General features: G+C 38.3%; 1 protein-coding gene across 3 annotated transcripts in view; it reads right to left on the minus strand.

Annotated features, from left to right (window-relative positions):
* The window catches only part of MOCOS (molybdenum cofactor sulfurase), a 231,180-nt gene that overhangs the window by 23,791 nt on the left and 189,102 nt on the right, over positions 1 to 18,287 (minus strand). For all 3 annotated transcript variants that reach the window (XR_012629746.1, XM_074875541.1, XM_074875555.1), the window contains 3 exons: positions 14,937 to 15,383; positions 7,514 to 7,676; positions 1,042 to 1,123 (listed from right to left, as the gene is read on the minus strand). Coding sequence is in view for 2 of the 3 variants with exons in the window: in XM_074875541.1 (XP_074731642.1) it covers positions 1,042 to 1,123; positions 7,514 to 7,676; positions 14,937 to 15,383 (692 nt within the window). In the remaining variant the exon portion in view is untranslated. The remainder of the gene's footprint in view (positions 1 to 1,041; positions 1,124 to 7,513; positions 7,677 to 14,936; positions 15,384 to 18,287) is intronic.

Below are 18,287 nucleotides of genomic sequence, written 5' to 3' on the forward strand. Positions count from 1 at the left end.
TAAGGATGAGTCAACAGTAAGGGAAGTGGGACAGATGGTTTAAACAAATGACTCTTCGGTGAATTCCACTACCTGAGGAAAATACACTTCTGAGAAAAAGATCATCTTTATCATCTGAATAGGTACTAGAAAAGAAGGAGAAGATCATTTCCTGCATGGCTCCGTGGGGAAAATGGCCAGGTCTTCTGCTGGTTTTTTTATGTGTTACCCTCAGACAAGTAAATGTAGAGGGTTACAAAGAATTAGTATATCTTGGTTAAAAGAAGACATAAATCTGTAAGTAGCTCTTTTAGTTGAACTTACCAAAAGACTGTAGTAGATAATGCAAATATACTTTAGGAAGGCACTTGATACACTGCCACTCAGAAAACTTAATGAGACTGGGAAGTACTTGGAAAATATGATGGATAAACACTTAAGTTCACTCATAGGAAATTAATTTATGCATAATGTTATATTTCACTGAAGTGGTATGTCTCTTGATTAGAGTTACTATTATTTCACATACTCACCTGCCATCTTCCCAAGATTGTTAAGGGGACACTGATCAACATAGGTGGTCAAAACAAAATTAAAAAGGGTTGTAAATATGGAAAGCTGTTTATATCCTCAGTGAGTTCTAGCAATTTTGAATCCACACAGCATGAAATGTGCAAAGTTGCCAGCATCGTTACTGTCAAATGAAGGAACTGAATTCTAGAGTCCTGCTGGGGCCCCAACTTGGCATTTGGAAGTAACCTTTCCTCTTTCTCATCTTTGCAGCAAGTAAAACAAAGATCTCTCTTATTCAAGTGAGTGCCAAATCATCACAGTCTCTTGTACTGTCCTTCCCCACCTTTTAAAATTTTTTTTTTGGTGTTTTCTACCAGCCATGCTGGGCATGTCAAACCACCTGTCTAAATCTGTCTTCTCTTGGTCCACTAAGTCATTAATTGCTTTCCCTCCCCCCCTTTTTTTAAGGACTTCTGTGTGTCCATCCAGTCATGTCCTGAGTGTCATTGCAGTGATTTTCAGCTTTGATTCCTCTCTGCTTTTACTCACCTGTGTGAACAGACTTTACTCTCACAGATAACAGCCTCTTTTCCAGTATTTTCTTCTAGTGATACAGATATTGGGTCCATGCCTAGATGAGCAGAGAGTAAACCATGTTTAAAAAAACACCTTTATGCAGAAACATAGCATCATGAAAGAAGTTCTTATCTTTGCACCTGTTCACAATCACAGCAGCCTCTCAAATTCATGTGACAAAAATCCTTTCTTTTTGCTAGAATTATATTCTCTGCCTGCAGGTGGCTCCAAATGATAATGCAAAGAGCAAAGGCTGCAGATGACCTTGGTACCCAAAACACATTAAGGAATATACAATTTCAGCTTTGAGTAACTTCATTCTCTGTGTATCTCGGGCAACAAAACTGCAGAGAATTACTGCCTCAGTCATGGTTTCTATTGAAAGGATGAGTTTATCACTGTTGTGCCCCCTCCAGCAAATCAGGAGATGAGGTTAATCGCTGTTGGTTTGTTTTTTTTTGGAATGGTGGGATGGAGTGATCAGAAAGATGAAAGATGAAGGGGGGGTAGAAACAATAAGCACAGGCTGTTCAAGGAAAGAAATATAATGTGTCATAAAACTACAATAATTTAAAGATAAAATGTATGGAAACCACTAATTAATTATTCCCATCTATCCATCTCAAAGTTTAAACCAGATGAAGAATCTCTGGTCATGATCTGTGTTAACAGGTTCTTCCATACTTTTCTTATCTTTAACAGAACAAGCCAAAGAGATGGAAAGGCTACTGCAGCTTACTAGTACTAAAAGCAAAGCTGTACTATTTTCCTTTCTGTTAATTGAAAGCAATAATCTGAAACGACGAACAAAGGGTTTTACTGTGTGGCTACAATGAATCCAAGTCTTTTCCATTATACTGCAACATAAACCAGCAAAGACTGATCTCCTGTACTCCAGCTTTATATCAGCATGTTTCAATTTCACTCATTATTTCCTGTTTATATTACTGTAGTGCAAATAAGAATCAAGCTCTACCAGCTCTGTGATATGGCGAAACCAAGTTGTTTTATTCTCTTCTGAAAAATAAAGAAATGTAGTTCAGATTCACTATATCTCAACTGTTAGCTCTGTTCCACGTGAGTTTTCAATACAGAAAGATGTCTACTCTTTTTTTAGCTAATGTTAGTATGCTTCAGAAGCAATGGCAGAGGAGGAAAAGCTAGGTTCACTTAGGAAAATAAAGCATGTGTAATAAATGCATTGAACTTGCTTGCAGCAACCTGAAAAAGAAGCCGATGTTATCATCTTATAAATGAGAACTAATGCTCTTGTACTTTGAAAAAGTTAATCATTAACATCATTCCCTCTGGAAAAGAACAGTTTGAAAGGTTTAATCCTGTATGCATCCTCAGCTGTTATGTCTTTCAAGAATACTTTCTAAGCAAGGCATGCTCACAAAATTTCTTAAAATAGAGTCTCAGAGCTTTAAAAAGCCCTACTTTTATACACCAGCAAGTGTATCACATTTTTATTGAACAGTACACATTTTACAGTGATGTTTAGGTCAGTTAAACATTGTTAATTACAATTTTATTCTATCTTAAGGCAAAAAAATAAAGCAGAATATTGCCAGTTACTAAAATGTAAAAGCTGTCATTCTCCATGGTCATTTGCTTGATAATAAAATTCACAGATGTGCTCACAGTATTAATATAAAAAAAATTATTCTTGTCTTTATAGCTCCTATTTTCAGTCAATGAGAAAAATTAGAGGTCTGTTATTTCAATAGACTGAAATATAAACTATTCATGTATATTCTTTCATCAGTGTATGCACTTAATTCCCATTATTTTTATTGGCAGTAACATTTATTTGAAGGCACAATAAACTCCATAAAGTGTAATTAGTTGCTCAGTTTTGCTAGCATCTTTCTACTCCAATATTTTAAAGGGCCTCCACAATAGTCAAAATTTCTCCCTCTGTTCAGTGGCAAACTAATGCCCAACTTGCCAGAGTAATGCTGATTGTTAGCTAAAATGGAAAGAGAGAAATTAGTCTTCTACAGAAATGTATTCTCAGCTAAATTCTGTTTGGCTTACTTTTATGTCAGTCAGGAACAAGACCAGTGTAATCTGTGCTCCCATGTATTTGATGGAGCAGGACAACAAGATCTCCCTTGATTCCCACTCAGGTAATACGGCTTCTAGAAATAAAGGAACTTGCTCCTGTCCACCTTTAAGTTGCTGAGAGCCTAACCAATAACTGCTTCAGTCGAGCCTCCACAGAGGCTTATTTAAAGTTACACTGATTTTCTCAAAATGAGTCCTGTGATAGCAAGGGTTAGTTACACTCTTCATGTCAAAAAGAACAGGAAATGCCTGTTAACAACCACATAGCCCAAGAAAATAATTGTGACAAAATTCAGAAAAGCAGTTTCTCAAAATTAAAATCTCACTCCCTCTACCGAAGTAAAGTATGGCCAATGAGAGACCAAGCACAAGCCCTTCCTCTCCTGCTGCTCTCACTTACCCCCTTACCCAGGGGAATACCTGGAGCTCCCCAGCTGCCATGCAAGCCAAATAATTTTGTAGGCATGCCAGTGAAGGATCCTAAGCCTTTGAGCAGTTTTGCCCTTGTCTAGAGCTCCAGTCTGATGTCCTTGCTACACACAGACACAGTAGGATCACACAGCCGGCTCAGACAGTGGGTCTGCCCATCCAAGGCTGGTTGTTAGATGGGCTACAGAGACTCGCTACACACAGGGGTTAAAGAAAGAACATGAAGTGGTGCCTCAGCACACAGAGGATTCAGCAAAAGGTATTAGAGTAGTTACTGTCATACTAAATCATGCTGACAGTTTTATTTTGTTGGACAGAGAAGACAGAGAATATTAAACCATATTGAAATAAAATAGCCATAAACGAATTTTCCACTAATGAAAAGTTCTAGAGGGAGAGGAGAGCATGTGCCTGGAGGGGGAGAGAGAACAGACTCATTATGTTTTAAAAGTGGCACAGCTAAAGTCTTCTCTATAATCTAAGGGTGTAACAGCAAAATGTTATTTAAGAATGCTGCATAATTCAGCTATGTGGGATTCACCCCACTGGGCTTTAGGCACCTAATCCAGCAGCACGGTTGCCTTAGGCTCTCTCTATTGGAGAGAGACACCTCCAGACAGCAAAGCGCGCTCTAGATGGAGATCACTGCCACAGCCTGCTCTCACAATGAGACTAGCACAGATTACAGCAGAGAAACTGGTAGAGAAAGCAGAGTGGTTACAGCCTCCTTGCAGAGGAGCAGGAGGAAGGCAGCTAGCTTGACTGCAGTTGTCACCCGGTCAGTGGGGAGCTGCTGGGTTTTCACATTCAGCAGAGCAAGAGGTGCAGTAAAGGTCTGCCTCTCTTTTTTTCACCTCTGTTGCCTCCCTCACCCACTCCTCACCACCAGAAATGTCCCCATCACACCGAGAAGAACAGAGGAACTGCAAGGGGAGTGTGAGGTCAGGGGGAGTAGAGGGGGAGTAGGAGGACACAAAACTCCTCTTAGAAAGACGCATGCTACTGTAGCTGAGGAAAGGCAATTCGGGTGGGAGGCATCCAGTGGGAGAAAGAAACTTTCAAAGCAACAAATCTGGAAGAGCCCTGGAGGTGGCTGTAGTCAGCAGGCTATGTGCTACAAATCTGAAATACCACTAGCCTCAGACGTAGGCCAGTGAAGGCTCTGACCTGCACAACGAGTCTGGCTCATCAGAGGGCTACTGCTTCTCACTGCACTGATTGCTGCTCCAGCTACACACATGGCGTTCAGCTTCGGGTACTACATTAGCAACAAACTACTGACCAGCTGGAGAGAGTAGTGACAAAAGCAACAGTGATTAACATGGGATTTTCAAGGAAAGAGTCAACCTACTAAATTTAATTTGTTTGCCACGAAATGATTTAAGTGGAAGATATAACAATGACCTATGTATGTGAAAGGATAAAAGAAAGAATTAAAAATTTAACATCAACAAATAAATCATGCATTTAGACTGCAGGTAAGAGGAAAGAAAACAGAATAAATATTGGAACAACTTCCTACAGATTTATCTGCTCAGTCTTACCCTGTCAGTTCATATGTGTACCCATCACTGTGCTATCTTATGAGCAGCAACCTTTGGAATAGTCTCCCCAAGCAAATGAGAGCCATTATCTCAAGCATTAAAAAAACCCCACAGATTTCAAGTACACTAAGAGAGTGAAAAATAGCAGGACTATCATAAAAAGAGGGCCCAGACCACCTTATGGGCTAAGATTTTTGGTATCTAGAGTCATTACACAAAGAATAAAATGACTCCAGTCTTACATGCTGGCTGTATCAAAGCAGGCTATAAATAAATGCCAACCATGTTTCTGTTAGAGCACACCGGAGATCTGATCAATCACGTTGGGGCGGAAAAGTGATCCATAGACTTGGTTTCTAGATGGAAATGTTTCTCACTTTCGTAGGAAAAAAGGTGAACGACAGTGAAAACTCCAAGAATGACACAAAGTAAAATGTAGGATTTAAAGGTGAATTTCACCCTGGCACTAACTATGGCAAGAGACTGTAAATCTCAGTGAGAAATGGGCTCCTTGACTGTCATTTTTGTCTGAGAAAACTTCCTGACTCTCTGAAATATGTCAGTGTGGGTATTATTGACAGGCACACATACTAATGCATATGCACTTGTCTGAACAATGTGGTATTAGCAAGGAAAAAAATTAAGGACACACTTAGAAGAGCAGAACAAAGCAATCAAAAGGTGCAACAGAGCTGAACCTCTGAAAATGTGAAGGATAAATGGAGAAGGTTTGGACAAGACTTCACATTGTGCCTGCAGGCAAGAGGTACCAGCAGAAAGAAAGAGAGATGGGAAGGAACTGGATTTTTAGAAATAGTTCTGAAGCACTTGTGAATTTAAAAGTTGTGAAAGAAGGCTGTCTATGCAACTGTACTACAAAAATTTGAGGTGCAAGGTGCTACACAAAGAATTGACATGAATTGACCATACCTTTTCAAAGAAAGATTATAAAGGGAAGAGTGGAAAATAGCAGCATTTGTGCCAATGAGCCAGTCTGGAATCCCTAAGAAGAAACTAGATTGTGTTTGGGATCTGAAACACACACAAAATCACACAAGACTAGTGGAAGTACCCAAATGTACATTTGAGAAACCGATTCCAGACAAAAGAAATCAACTGGTCAGACTTAATTTTATGGAGAGTACTCATACAGCTGGAGAGGTCAACAGCTGTAATGTACAAACAGAACGGAGACTGTATCACAGAATCACAGAATCACAGAATCATCTAGGTTGGAAAGGACCTTGAAGATCATCCAGTCCAACCATTAACCTAACATTGACAGTTCCCAACTACACCATATCCCTAAGCGCTCTGTCGACTCTACTCTTGAACACCTCCAGGGATGGGGACTCCACCACCTCCCTGGGCAGCCCATTCCAACGCCTAACAACCCGTTCTGTAAAGAAATGCTTCCTAATATCTAGTCTAAACCTTTCCTGGCGCAACTTGAGGCCATTCCCTCTTGTCCTATCGCTTACAGAATCACAAATCTGTAGTTACAGATCCACACATATAGGTTTCTAACAAAAGGTAAAAAATCTGAATACCGATTCCCTTGTTTTGCTCTAGCTGCTGAAAATGCCGGCACATATATTATTAATGGTTAAGACATACAGGCTGAGTAAATGTTAGACCCAAGGGAAATCATGAACACCATTCAGACACATGCAAACTTGGCATTAATAATGACTTTTGTGGAATACAAACCTGTTCCAGTGTTCAGTGCTAACAGCACTGTTAGCAAAATAAATAACTTGCACCCCCAAGTAGCAAAGGGCTTTCCATAATACTTTCCATAAGTTTTTTTTTTTTTTTTAATCCTCAGCAGAGAATAAAAAGGGTTTTGATAAATCCAGAGAAGCCCAAACGTCATGAAATATTTGCCTGCTGGTGCAAGTATTTAACTGAGCTAAATAAAGTCTGGTCCTTATTTTAATTCATGCTGATTTCCACTGAAGACTCTATCCTTCTAGTCCCACAGCTGGAAGGAGGAGGAGAGCTATAAAATGGTAAGGTCTTTGGCCAGACTGTTTGATGTTAGACTCCTATTCCTTTACCTTTGCAGCAATAACAGTCCCTTCAGGCTGATGGATTTCATGATGTGGAGAGATAGACTAGTCCGTAAATTTCCATATCTGTCAATTCCTTACTCCTTCCCGGAGCATCCACTTAACAATTGCATGTAGGAGTCACTCTCTACTCTCTGCCTACAAGCTAGGAAGCTACCCAGGGCTGTATATTACAGCCTAGGCTTTCTTTGCCCACAGCTGGCAGCAGAATTTGTCCCTGAAGTCAGTAAGCATACACAGCATTCAGTACTTTGGTGGGAGCATGCAGGTGTCTCTGTCTAGATGTTTGACACGAGCAATGAAGGGGAAAAAAGGATATTGTTTACTAACCTTCTGCCTGGATGACCATAATGTTTTTCTTCAGATCAATCGAGGGATTTACAAGACACAACCTTGGTTCTTGCTTCTGAGTTATGCAGACTCCATTCTGGTTTACAACCATCCAGTTACGGTCATACAGCAAACCCTGGTTTCCCACTGGCCATTCTGTAACCTGGAAAAGCATCAGGAGGGAATACCAAGGTTTAGAAAATGCTATCTGAATTAACAGATTCATGCTGAAAAGAAAAGAGAGGGAAAAGGAACTGTTAAAGAAATACTTTGAAATCAGGAAAAATTGTGCAAGCTGAGAAACTTTAATTGCAAATCAAAGATAAAGATACCACTGCACAAGGCTGGCAAAACAAAATGGAGTTATTATAATTTGATACATATTATCATCACTTTGGTTTAACAGAGCTATGAGAATAAATAACCTCTGAAACACTCCGAGAACTGCTTTCACTTTTATACTCACCCATTTTCAGGACCTTTCCCCCCAAAAATTTTCTTTTCATTTACAAATCATGGACATTTAATAGGAGTTGTATGAATTAAGACAAACCCAAACAGACCAAAAGGAAGAAAAATGTGAACTTCAAAATTCTGAAAAAACTTCTATATTTTTCATAAAACTGGAGGCAGTTTATCAGTAAATCCATTTGAGAAAACCTCCACCACTGAGGTTTCTGGTTTATCTAGGAGCATAATGTTTCTCCAGATCCCCTTACAACAAAACACATTGTCTTCTTTGCTATCTGTTCTTCCATTACTTCTATAACACTCTTTACATTCAATAGCCCATACAAGCATATTGTCCTTGCTTTCATGTACATTTTTCTGGTGAAAAGAACATCTGTTACTGATGCTACACAGATGGTAATCTTGAAATCCAAAAAGAGAGCAATTTTAGTAATGCCTTTGGGTGATATTAATAACTGCTTTCTCCTTCGGAATGTTAAAATATTAATACCATTTTTTTAACATAAAGCTGGGCATTTAAACATATTGCTTCGACTCATGTATGCTTTCTAGTCACAGCTGAGTACGGAGAAAAGTTAACTACCACTGAACTCTGTTGAATTCTTGCAGAGAAGCTTAGTGCAGCTCACATGAATTAACTGGCAAAAGACTAGCAAAAAGTATTAAGAAAAAGATACATCAGGCACAGTCTGATGCTCTGAAGAAAAGCATGGCTGGAAGCTGTCGTTAGATTAATTAAAAATCACATTTTTGTTTAGCATGTGCTCTATCCAAAACCCTGCAGAACCACAGTATCCCATTCTTATAAATTTCTCCAGGTTTTATAGGAGCCTGCAGCAGTAGCTTGACACTGGCAGCCTGACTAGAGAAAGCTGAGGGCAGGCACTCTGAAACTGAAAATTTAAAGCATTAAAGCTGAACTCTAAATAATTTGGCCACAGTGCTATCAACTGTATTGAATACAGAAAATGCATGGAAAAAATTTAAAAATAAGAAATATTTTTTATCAACCTTCTCAATTTATAATATTTGGCCTTTTTTTAAGCGGGTGTGGATGAAAAATTCAGTCAAAAATGGAAACTTTAGGTCTGACAGTGTCATCTGAAACTATGCTGTCCAAGCGTCTCAAACTGCCAGTACCTAAATGATGTGAAGCTTTGCTCTGTCTTTTTAGGAGAGGAATCATAGCCCAAATACTGCAATATCAGCTGGAGAACAGACTTTTGTCCTTGCTGGAAATTATTCTTGGGAGAGGTCAGTATTTTTTGTCATCCTGTATAATTAAATTATAAAATGCATTTGAACAGCTGGTGATCATCTGAGAGCTGCAAGAATTTCCTGCTAACAAATCTCCCTTCCAAAACAGAAGATCATTAATCGGTAACATATCCTCCTATGGATCCAACAGATCTTTACAGGATTTGCAAAACATAATGAGCAGAATAAACTAAAAGAACAGAAATTAGAAAAAAGAGCATGAAGACAATGATTCCTAGCTCCCTATTGTAACATTTAGTTGTTTTGTTTCCACTTCAGGACAGCAATCTTGTTCAGGAAATAGCTTAAGTGTTTGCTTACCCTTCACTGAAGGTAAGAGGTCTTATGAGCAAAACAACTTCTCTTTAATCAGAGTTTCAGCTAATGCTTACATGTGGATAGGTGTTGTGGGGAAAGCGCTGCTGACTAGGTAGCAGATACTTGGAAATAATGCACAGTTTCCATTCAAAATACCCCTGGTAGGTCCAAAATAACAGCAAGTAACTCAGTGCTCCACTCTGAGATGCAGCACATGACTACGGGTCCTCAGCCTATTTTTCCCCTTCCTCTGGGTATTTGCCATTGTAACAAGAATCATACATACACGTGAGTCCCTGTACTCTCACGTATGTCCCCCGTACACTGTCAAGTGCCCTACTTCCTCTCCAGTTTTCAGCTTACTGTATTACACGTGTTGCTAGAACTCCAATAAATAAAGTTGCAACAACAAAATAACTATGTCCCCTGCCTTAGAAAGAATCACAGACAATCATGAAACAGAACTGGTTTGTTGCTAATACTGATACTGGAGACGAGCATGGAAGAACATATACATTTCTACTCTTAGTACTTAGGCATGCAACCTGTGCAGACTGTCTCCTGCCATTATTTCAAAGAGGCTGAAGGGGTTGTTAAATGATTGAAAGCAACTGAATTAGAGCAGTTTAAGCAAATTCTGTCTGCTCTGCTTTCATGTGAGACATGAGAAGAGTGGTTTGATTTGGCTCCCTTGGATTACATCTGAGATGTTTGCCCAAGGCTAGCAGAAATGATCCAGGCTGCAAAGATGATCCACATCCTGGTGGACCAGCAGCAGGAGGTCAGTTAGGTCATCAAATGTCACTAAATACCTATAGTCAGGCAACAAATACAGTGAAGCAAAGGAACCAGTGATGCTTATTGCAAAGTAAAATAAAACAGGTTAGTGTACACTGCAGTAAGCAATACTGTATTACATAGCTTCTAACTTGATTCCCTGAAGTTGTCTGGCCATCTCTGACTACTGAGACAAATTAGAAGGGGGAGGACAGAAAGAAATCAGGGACACCATGATTTTACTGATAGATGCTAGCATACACCATCATTCCCAGCATGGAAGGTGGGCTAATCATCCAACATAAGGTCATCTCTACTTGTCATAAGTAAGGATCACTGCATAGTACAGCCAGTACCTAGTATTGTCCTGTCTGCTTTAGTCCATTTTTCTTCTTGTAATGTAAAAATATTCTTGGCAAAAATGTGTTTTTATTTTTTTCAGAATTTTCTTTAAAACATTTTGGGCAGCATTTTTCAGCAGTTCACAGTAATGTCATCATGAAGGCTAACACAATTTTCAAACACATTAAAGGAATCATTGAATAGGTTCTAAATTATCCAAGTTTAAAAATGTTAGTGGTCTTACATATAATTTATCCACTGATCACTAGAAATCTGCATTGTATTTTACATTAAGAGCTAATTTGTCTTCTGTGTTGAGATGCGATTTTTATACTCTGACATCTACTGCACGAATAATAAAGTTATTAATGTTTAAAGTCCTAACCTTTTTCACTGGGCACACTGCATTATGTAATTATGCAAAATTCATTGACATGAGAGATGTTCATGTTTAAAAATGCATGTTTAAAACACATTTTTATGTTGGAAAAGAAGAAAAAAATGATCTGGGATAGAGCTTACTCTTCTTCTATGCTTCTGTCCATTTAATAATATAATGGTAGGGAAAATAAAGCACATTTAAGAAGTTGAGTTAGAATATTCTGCTCTCTGCTTCCTGCGTCATGTGTACAAACCCCATGGAACAACACTGAACAGAAACCGTCCTGTGGCCAGGACCATTTTATAAAAGGCACAAGCTGTAGGAACTAACTGACCTGCAGTGAGCTGATGAACTTCATGCCAAGCTTCATCCTCCCAGCTGCCAAAGCACTCTGCGCTCTCATTCTCTCTGGAGGTCAAACACCTCCCATGCTAAAACACTTAGAATACAGCAGAAAAATCAGAGTTTAGGAGAGGAGGAGATTATGTGACTCTAAAGAGGAGATGAAACAGCTGCGAGTTTGTACTCATATCCTCATCAAGTTTGTCCTCCCTCCACTAATCAAATCATCTATCCTGCAACCAGTAATTCAGCAGGCAGACTTCACTGGCAGAGGGGCTGGGCCCTGCACACACAGTTAGCTGGAATTTTCCACTGCACATATTATTTTAGGAAAACTCAAGCAATCATGTACTTACAATAAAGCCCATTTACTACACATGCTAAAGGTCTGACCTGCCATACCAGCTGAAGGCCTGCACTTGAACTTACAAATCTATGAGATTCTGATCTCAAGTATCCAAGTACATGATGAGTGAATTTATTGATGCCCAATATCTAAACCACTTTCACCTTTCCACATCAACTAGCTTAGAGCTACCTTATAACTGACAAAAAAGGAGATCAAATTTTTAATTTTAATTTTTCTAACTTTCCAACAACTACAAAGCATCTAAAGGTATTTTAGGTTTAAAACATGAAAATGAATTTCAGTTCTTGGCTTCTAACTGAAGACCAAAGAAACCACAAGCTACATGGTTATTACTTCAGAAATTTATGAGTTTACTAAACTAAGGAGATAATATAATATTAAGTGTGAGCTCTGTATGATAAAGACCACTAAGAGACTTGCAAAGGAATACTTTTCTATGGGATTCAATCTTTTCATGATAAAGCCTAGAAATGCTGGTATAATCAATATTTTAAAAGGCAAAATGGTTTTCAGGATTTGATTCCATTTAATTGTGGTAAGGTTTCTCTAGCATGGCTTGCTTCAAACTCCAGTGCGATGTGGCATGGGTTATTTTCCCCTTTCAAGATGATACAGGCTAGAGTTGCAGTAATGACATACATAGGTTTGTGGAGGGTGATGCATTCTGCAGTTAGTGATGATGTGGGTTCTGGCAGCACTGGCTTTCTATTCTACTTTTAGCCATTGGGAAGAGAACAAGATACTGCTTGATTTAGAATGGGATTAACTGATTTTTACAATTTTTTTGTAAAATTACAAAAAAAAATTTGTAAAATTTTTACAATGATTCTATTACAAATGGTGGGCTGTAAGTTGACATTTGTACCTTTTCTATAGTCAGACAATGAGACTGACAGATCTTTCTCAGGCTGGTTATAAATGTATGACAGGTCTAGAAATGTCACTCATACATTTGGGAACAAAAACCTGGTGGTTTTGGGAGCAAATGCCTGGTGGACAGGAAGAAGATGATAAAAGTAAACACATTTTCTTTGGGGATTTACTTCCATACTGAAAATAATGAAAATCAATTAATCTTTTGGCTTCATTTCCTGGCCTGATCTCCTTATGCATTGAAAGCCCATTTTCATTGTATCTATTAGGTCAGCTTCTACTGTTCTTTCACATGTACTCATGTATCTTCTATGAACTAAGTGGAAATGCACAAAAAATGCTCTTTGAAAAGAGGAGGAGAAGAGTTAAATGCTATTGATAGTGAACTTCCAGTCCCTTCCAATATCATATACTAAAGCCAGTATATATTTAATTGTATATTATTCTTTGGCAATAAGAATCTGACAGTGCTTAGCTTACTGGGCTCTAATATGGCTGATACTTTCTTATCAAAAAATATCAAACCAGAATACATTAGACTTCAAAAATTATTCTAGGCATGCAAAATTAAACCTCATGATATAGTTGCAATTTTAATATCTGTATTTTTAAACTATTTAAATCAGCTAGTGTTAGCTGTGCAATCCAAGCTGCCTTTGATTCCTCCCGTAGTCAATGGAAAGAGACAGAAATATCTAGGAACAATTCCTTTCTCCTCTTGCAGATGCCTATTTTATGATAAGATGAATTAGCAGGTATCCAACTCTCACCGCTTACAGAATACTATCTAACTTTGGAGGGGTAAGTTGAGGTAAGATGAACCCTGCTTTCATGCTGGGTCCATTAACACATGCCTGGCACAAGAAGTATGCATGAGGAATAGGGATTTTCTACCTCCATATAAAATTGCAGTTCTGTCTGTCAGGGAGTACCAGGTTTATATGAATTTATCACCTAGATTCGTTTCCCCTCACAGAGCTTGAAAAGAAGAAACCTGGCTCAGCTTGTGGGGAAACATAAGCTGTCTTTCATGCTGAGGTACGTTTTACCTGCTCCTGGGCACAATCACTTCAAAGCCTTCCTAGACTGAATGTTGTGGTATGTATCTCACAACACCAGCCTGCACGTTAAAAATAGAATTTAACCCCAAAGGGGCCTGAATACTGCTACAACATATTTCAGCAGCTTCTGTAGTGGGCCTCTGTAATACAGCTATAATAACTGCAACACTGAAACAAAGGTTAAAACATTTTCACATGAAATGTGGGATTACTTTGGTTTTCTAAACAGTTTGATTTAGTGGGAGGTTAATAAGGTGTGGAAATTGTTTGTTCAGGTCTCATTTAACGCTCAAAATTGTGCCAGTAAATTAAAGCCATCATAAGCCAAAACAAATTTAAAAATACAGATGTTTTGTTGATCATTTAACAGTCTTTAACTCCCCAGCCTCTTTTTGCATTAAGAAAAAGAAAAAAAAACACAATCAAATCAGTTGAGATGCCATATTTTAAATGCAGGTGATTTGTCACTGGATCTGACCCCAGTTTTCACTCAGATGTGAGACAGTGACCTACACCAACAAGTTTTCATAGGGAAAGTTATACCGATATTGACATTCATTAAATCACTTGCCAGTATAGTTCTAAGCAGAGTCACATTCTAGGTCATGTGTGGGCCATACACCTATTTCATCATGCATTATTAAAAAAAAAAAATGTCACAGCTAAGGTGCCGATATTATTAACTTGGTAAAAAAGCAATTAAAATCTTCAAAGAGTGAACTTTCAAATAGCGCAGCAACACTTAAATGTCATATTTCTGTTGCAAATGTATTTTTAATGATAACATTTCTTTGTAATGTAAATCAGCCTCCTCTCAATTATAACATGTTAATCAAGTTATTTCTCAATTGCTGCCTACCCATCAATGCCTACAAGTCCATCACATGTCATTCTGTAAAAGCATACTAATTACTTGATTATATTTTAGTCGAGTTTTGCAAATCCAACTATTTTCTTCAAGACTGCATATTATGTGCAGATTTGTCTGTTGGCAGGGCGGGGAGAGCAGAAGACATATTTGCATCCTGCAACTTCAGTCTAATTGAAAATCCTTCAGAATACCTTAGCATGCAGGATTTGATGCCAGAAACTGGAGAAAAGGAAAAATGGGTACCCACGTACTGCTTCCTAATATCTCATGCACATACTACTCCTGGTTGACATGTTTGAGAGGGGTAAGGAAAAACACAAGGTTGATATGAATATTTAAGAATGATTCAAAGCGTATACCTCAAATGCAGAGCAGGATTTGATTGGGTAGAGGTAAATGTTGGTGACTGTGATGGGCTTGCCACCTCTTCTACATGTTGGTACTGCAGTCTCAGAAACAGCTGCCCTTATGCTTTCCGCCTCAGCCTCTGGTGGCTGCCAGTTGACAGTCATCTTTGTCACAGACGAATTATTCCTGAGTTCTCTGTCTGAGATGTGTGGTATTGGAGACAATTTATCTGCATTGTTAAAGGAAGGGTGGTCATCTGGGACAGACTCTGTTGTCAGCTTTGTAACAGAGGACTGGAAGGGAATCTCAGTGTCTGACGTGGAGAGTCTGGTGGCTATGATGAATTTCAAAAAAGTCTGTGCATCTTCAAAAGAAGACATGTAGCCAAAGGATATTCTCACAGAACCAGTGGGACGTCCATCAACTAGGTCTATATCATCTCCACAGACATGGCCAGCCTAATTTGAAATAGGAAGAAAACCAGAGAGCTATTATGACAAACTTTGCTTTATTTGCCTCTAATTTTACATAGTTATTAACAAGTCTCTTAATTCTAACCTGAAAAACTGTTCTCAAAAGTATAAAGTTAACTCATGAATACAAAGAGAAAATGGGGAAAGAAATCCCAACTATCTTATTAATTACTCAAGCTGGGAAGAAGATAATTTTGAGATGCTTGTCCTGTTCTACCCTAAGGCAAGAGAGACTTCTCAAAAACATGTAGAGAATCAGAAAAAGTTTGTATGTCCCAGGATGGCCTGTTAGCTAGGACAGTCTCCAGGTATATTCCAGTCTCATCTGCATAGTCCACTGGGATTTAAACTGGGATATTACATTCAGATGAGTGAACAAACCATGAGGCTGCTGATTTTTCTGGGGCATTTTTCTTGATATTCTGTCAGAAATTTCATTTTATACTATCAGTGGCTTATTCATGGCTTGTGTTAAATAGTCCAGTGGATAGCTATACATCTGAGAACTGGTCTGGGATTTTAGCAAAGCAGAGACTTGAATCTAGAGCTCCAACATCCAAAGTGACTTCCCTCATCATTGGGATATGCAGTAAATCTGTCTTGCTGATTCACTCAACATACTACTTTGAGGATGGAAGGAACCAGCCTTCCCCCTAACATTTCTTCCTTTGAAGAACACAGGTTGCCACTCATGAAACATCTTTGCTGAAAAACGCTTCAGATACCCTAACAGTGACCTCCACATAGATACCGCTTCATTTGATATGTTTTTCATACATCATTCTCTGGAAAACTCTCCCTTAGAGCAGAAGTTTCTCCTTAAGTAAGTGAGTCAGTGAATGCTGCCTGCCACTCACCCCCAGTGAGATAAGCCAGAGACCCCCTTTGTTCATCCATCTAACATTATCTCACCAATGGACACAAGATTTAGTCCTAAGTCAGCATCCTTATTCCTGAAAGTGCAGCACCTGTTTTTTTTTTTCTTCTCAGAATTTAATTTATTTACGCATTTCTGTTACATAAAAATGGAAGTGTGAATAGATTATTTACATGAGGGCTTTTTTAAGCAAGAAATGTCACAGTTCAGTGAACACAGATGCCATTTATGCAAGGAGAAATTAAAAAAAAAAACCTCTATGGCAAAGCATGCAATACAGTGGTAAATATTTTAATGCAGCGTGATGTAGTTTTTATCCTTGACAATAGAGCAGAAGCAACATTTGCAAAATTAGGTTGCATCTGTTCATATACATATAACCCTTCTGCCAAGTATTGATTGATTGACTGAGGAGAGAGGTGCCTGCTTTGCAAGTAAGTAAATGAGTTCCTACTAACATCCTAAGAAAACTAACCACACTTCTCCAGGGACCCTTTAGGACAGAAAGTCCTCCCTTACAGGTATTTTATGCAAGGAAATCTTCATCAGGGAAGGAAGAATACAGTCAGCACCCTGGGAAAAGGCAAATAATGTGATAAAATATGCTTTCCCCTACATGGTAATGTTGTCAATAACTCATCCTTCTCAATATTTCTCATTCTTCTCAAAGGACTGATGAGAATGTCACAAAATAATGACTGCTTGACTGCATCACCTCATCATACCACTTTGGGCAGATTAAGTGGCTCTTTATAAGTTTGGATTTGGCCTATCACCATTGAAATGTTCAGCTTTATTAACATGATACAGACCTATAAGAGGCCACCCACTCCTTAGCAAAATCTTCCTTATGTAAAGAGATCCAAGAGCATTGTAGCTGGTCATTTGGCATTTTGCACTTCATCAGAAGGGTAGACCTTTTTTTCCTTTCTCAGCATATCTTGGGGAACCTGCTCCCCCTCAAAAATTCAAGCATCACTCACCTGCTTTTAGACAGATTATGCATGAGGAGACTATGCACGTGGAGCTTTCCATGGTAAATCAAAGCAACATTTTGCCAAAGAAGGTATAAAGAGCTCTCCCCCCTTTAAGAACTTGTGCTATCAATCTTGCACATAAATGTGTTTGCAAAAGTTATCTAAATGTCTCTGTGAAATCGTAAGTGAGCTATAATATCAATACAGCCATTATAATTTTTTATCTTTTGCAGAATACCATTAATAAAATTTTGGATTGTTCTGTATTAATTTACTGTAATCTCAAACACTGAAAAATGTGCAGGCATGAAGCCTCCCCCACTTCATTGTAATACATCCTGCTATACATCTTTTAATGACAATTTATGGAAAGTATTAGTCATCTAGAAAACAGTCTTTACATTCATGTTCTAACAATCTAACACACCAGTAATCTAGGTAGATGTCATCTAGTCTCATTCACTCTCTGAGATTCACTGTGTATTCTCATTTATAGTTTCTTGTCCAATTTTTGCATGCCTTTTAAACTGTAACATCCAAAGCAACAGATCTATAACACTTGAACATTATTAAATATAGTTAAGGATACTTAAGGAACAACACAAGATGAATTTTCCAGGAACTTCCATTCTGCAGGAAGTTTGGATTTCGTGTAACTCCAAATCAGAACAAGAAGCCACACAAGTTCATATTTTCCAATGAAATAAAACCAAGCAACACATACTGCTTTGGGTCCATCAAATGATTTTGTTTCGACAGCCCATTTCAATGTATTGAATTTCAGTTAATTTAGTTCTTTAACATGGCAATTGACTTGAAAGGTCAGGGAAAGCAAATCAAATTTACCTTCATTCTTAAAATCACAGAGACTCAAAACCACAGGACATGGTATACCTACTTTAGCTTTTAACTAATTAGGGATTTTTTTTGATAGAGACAGATTTTCTTTTCCCTTTCAAACCTCCTATCCTTAGGAAATTCAGAATTGACAGCCAGAAGATGTCACCTGGGTCACTGATTCTAGGTATTTTTCAT

The sequence above is a fragment of the Strix uralensis genome, chromosome 1 (genome assembly GCF_047716275.1).
Source record: "Strix uralensis isolate ZFMK-TIS-50842 chromosome 1, bStrUra1, whole genome shotgun sequence".
In the NCBI taxonomy this organism is placed as follows: Eukaryota; Metazoa; Chordata; class Aves; order Strigiformes; family Strigidae; genus Strix; species Strix uralensis.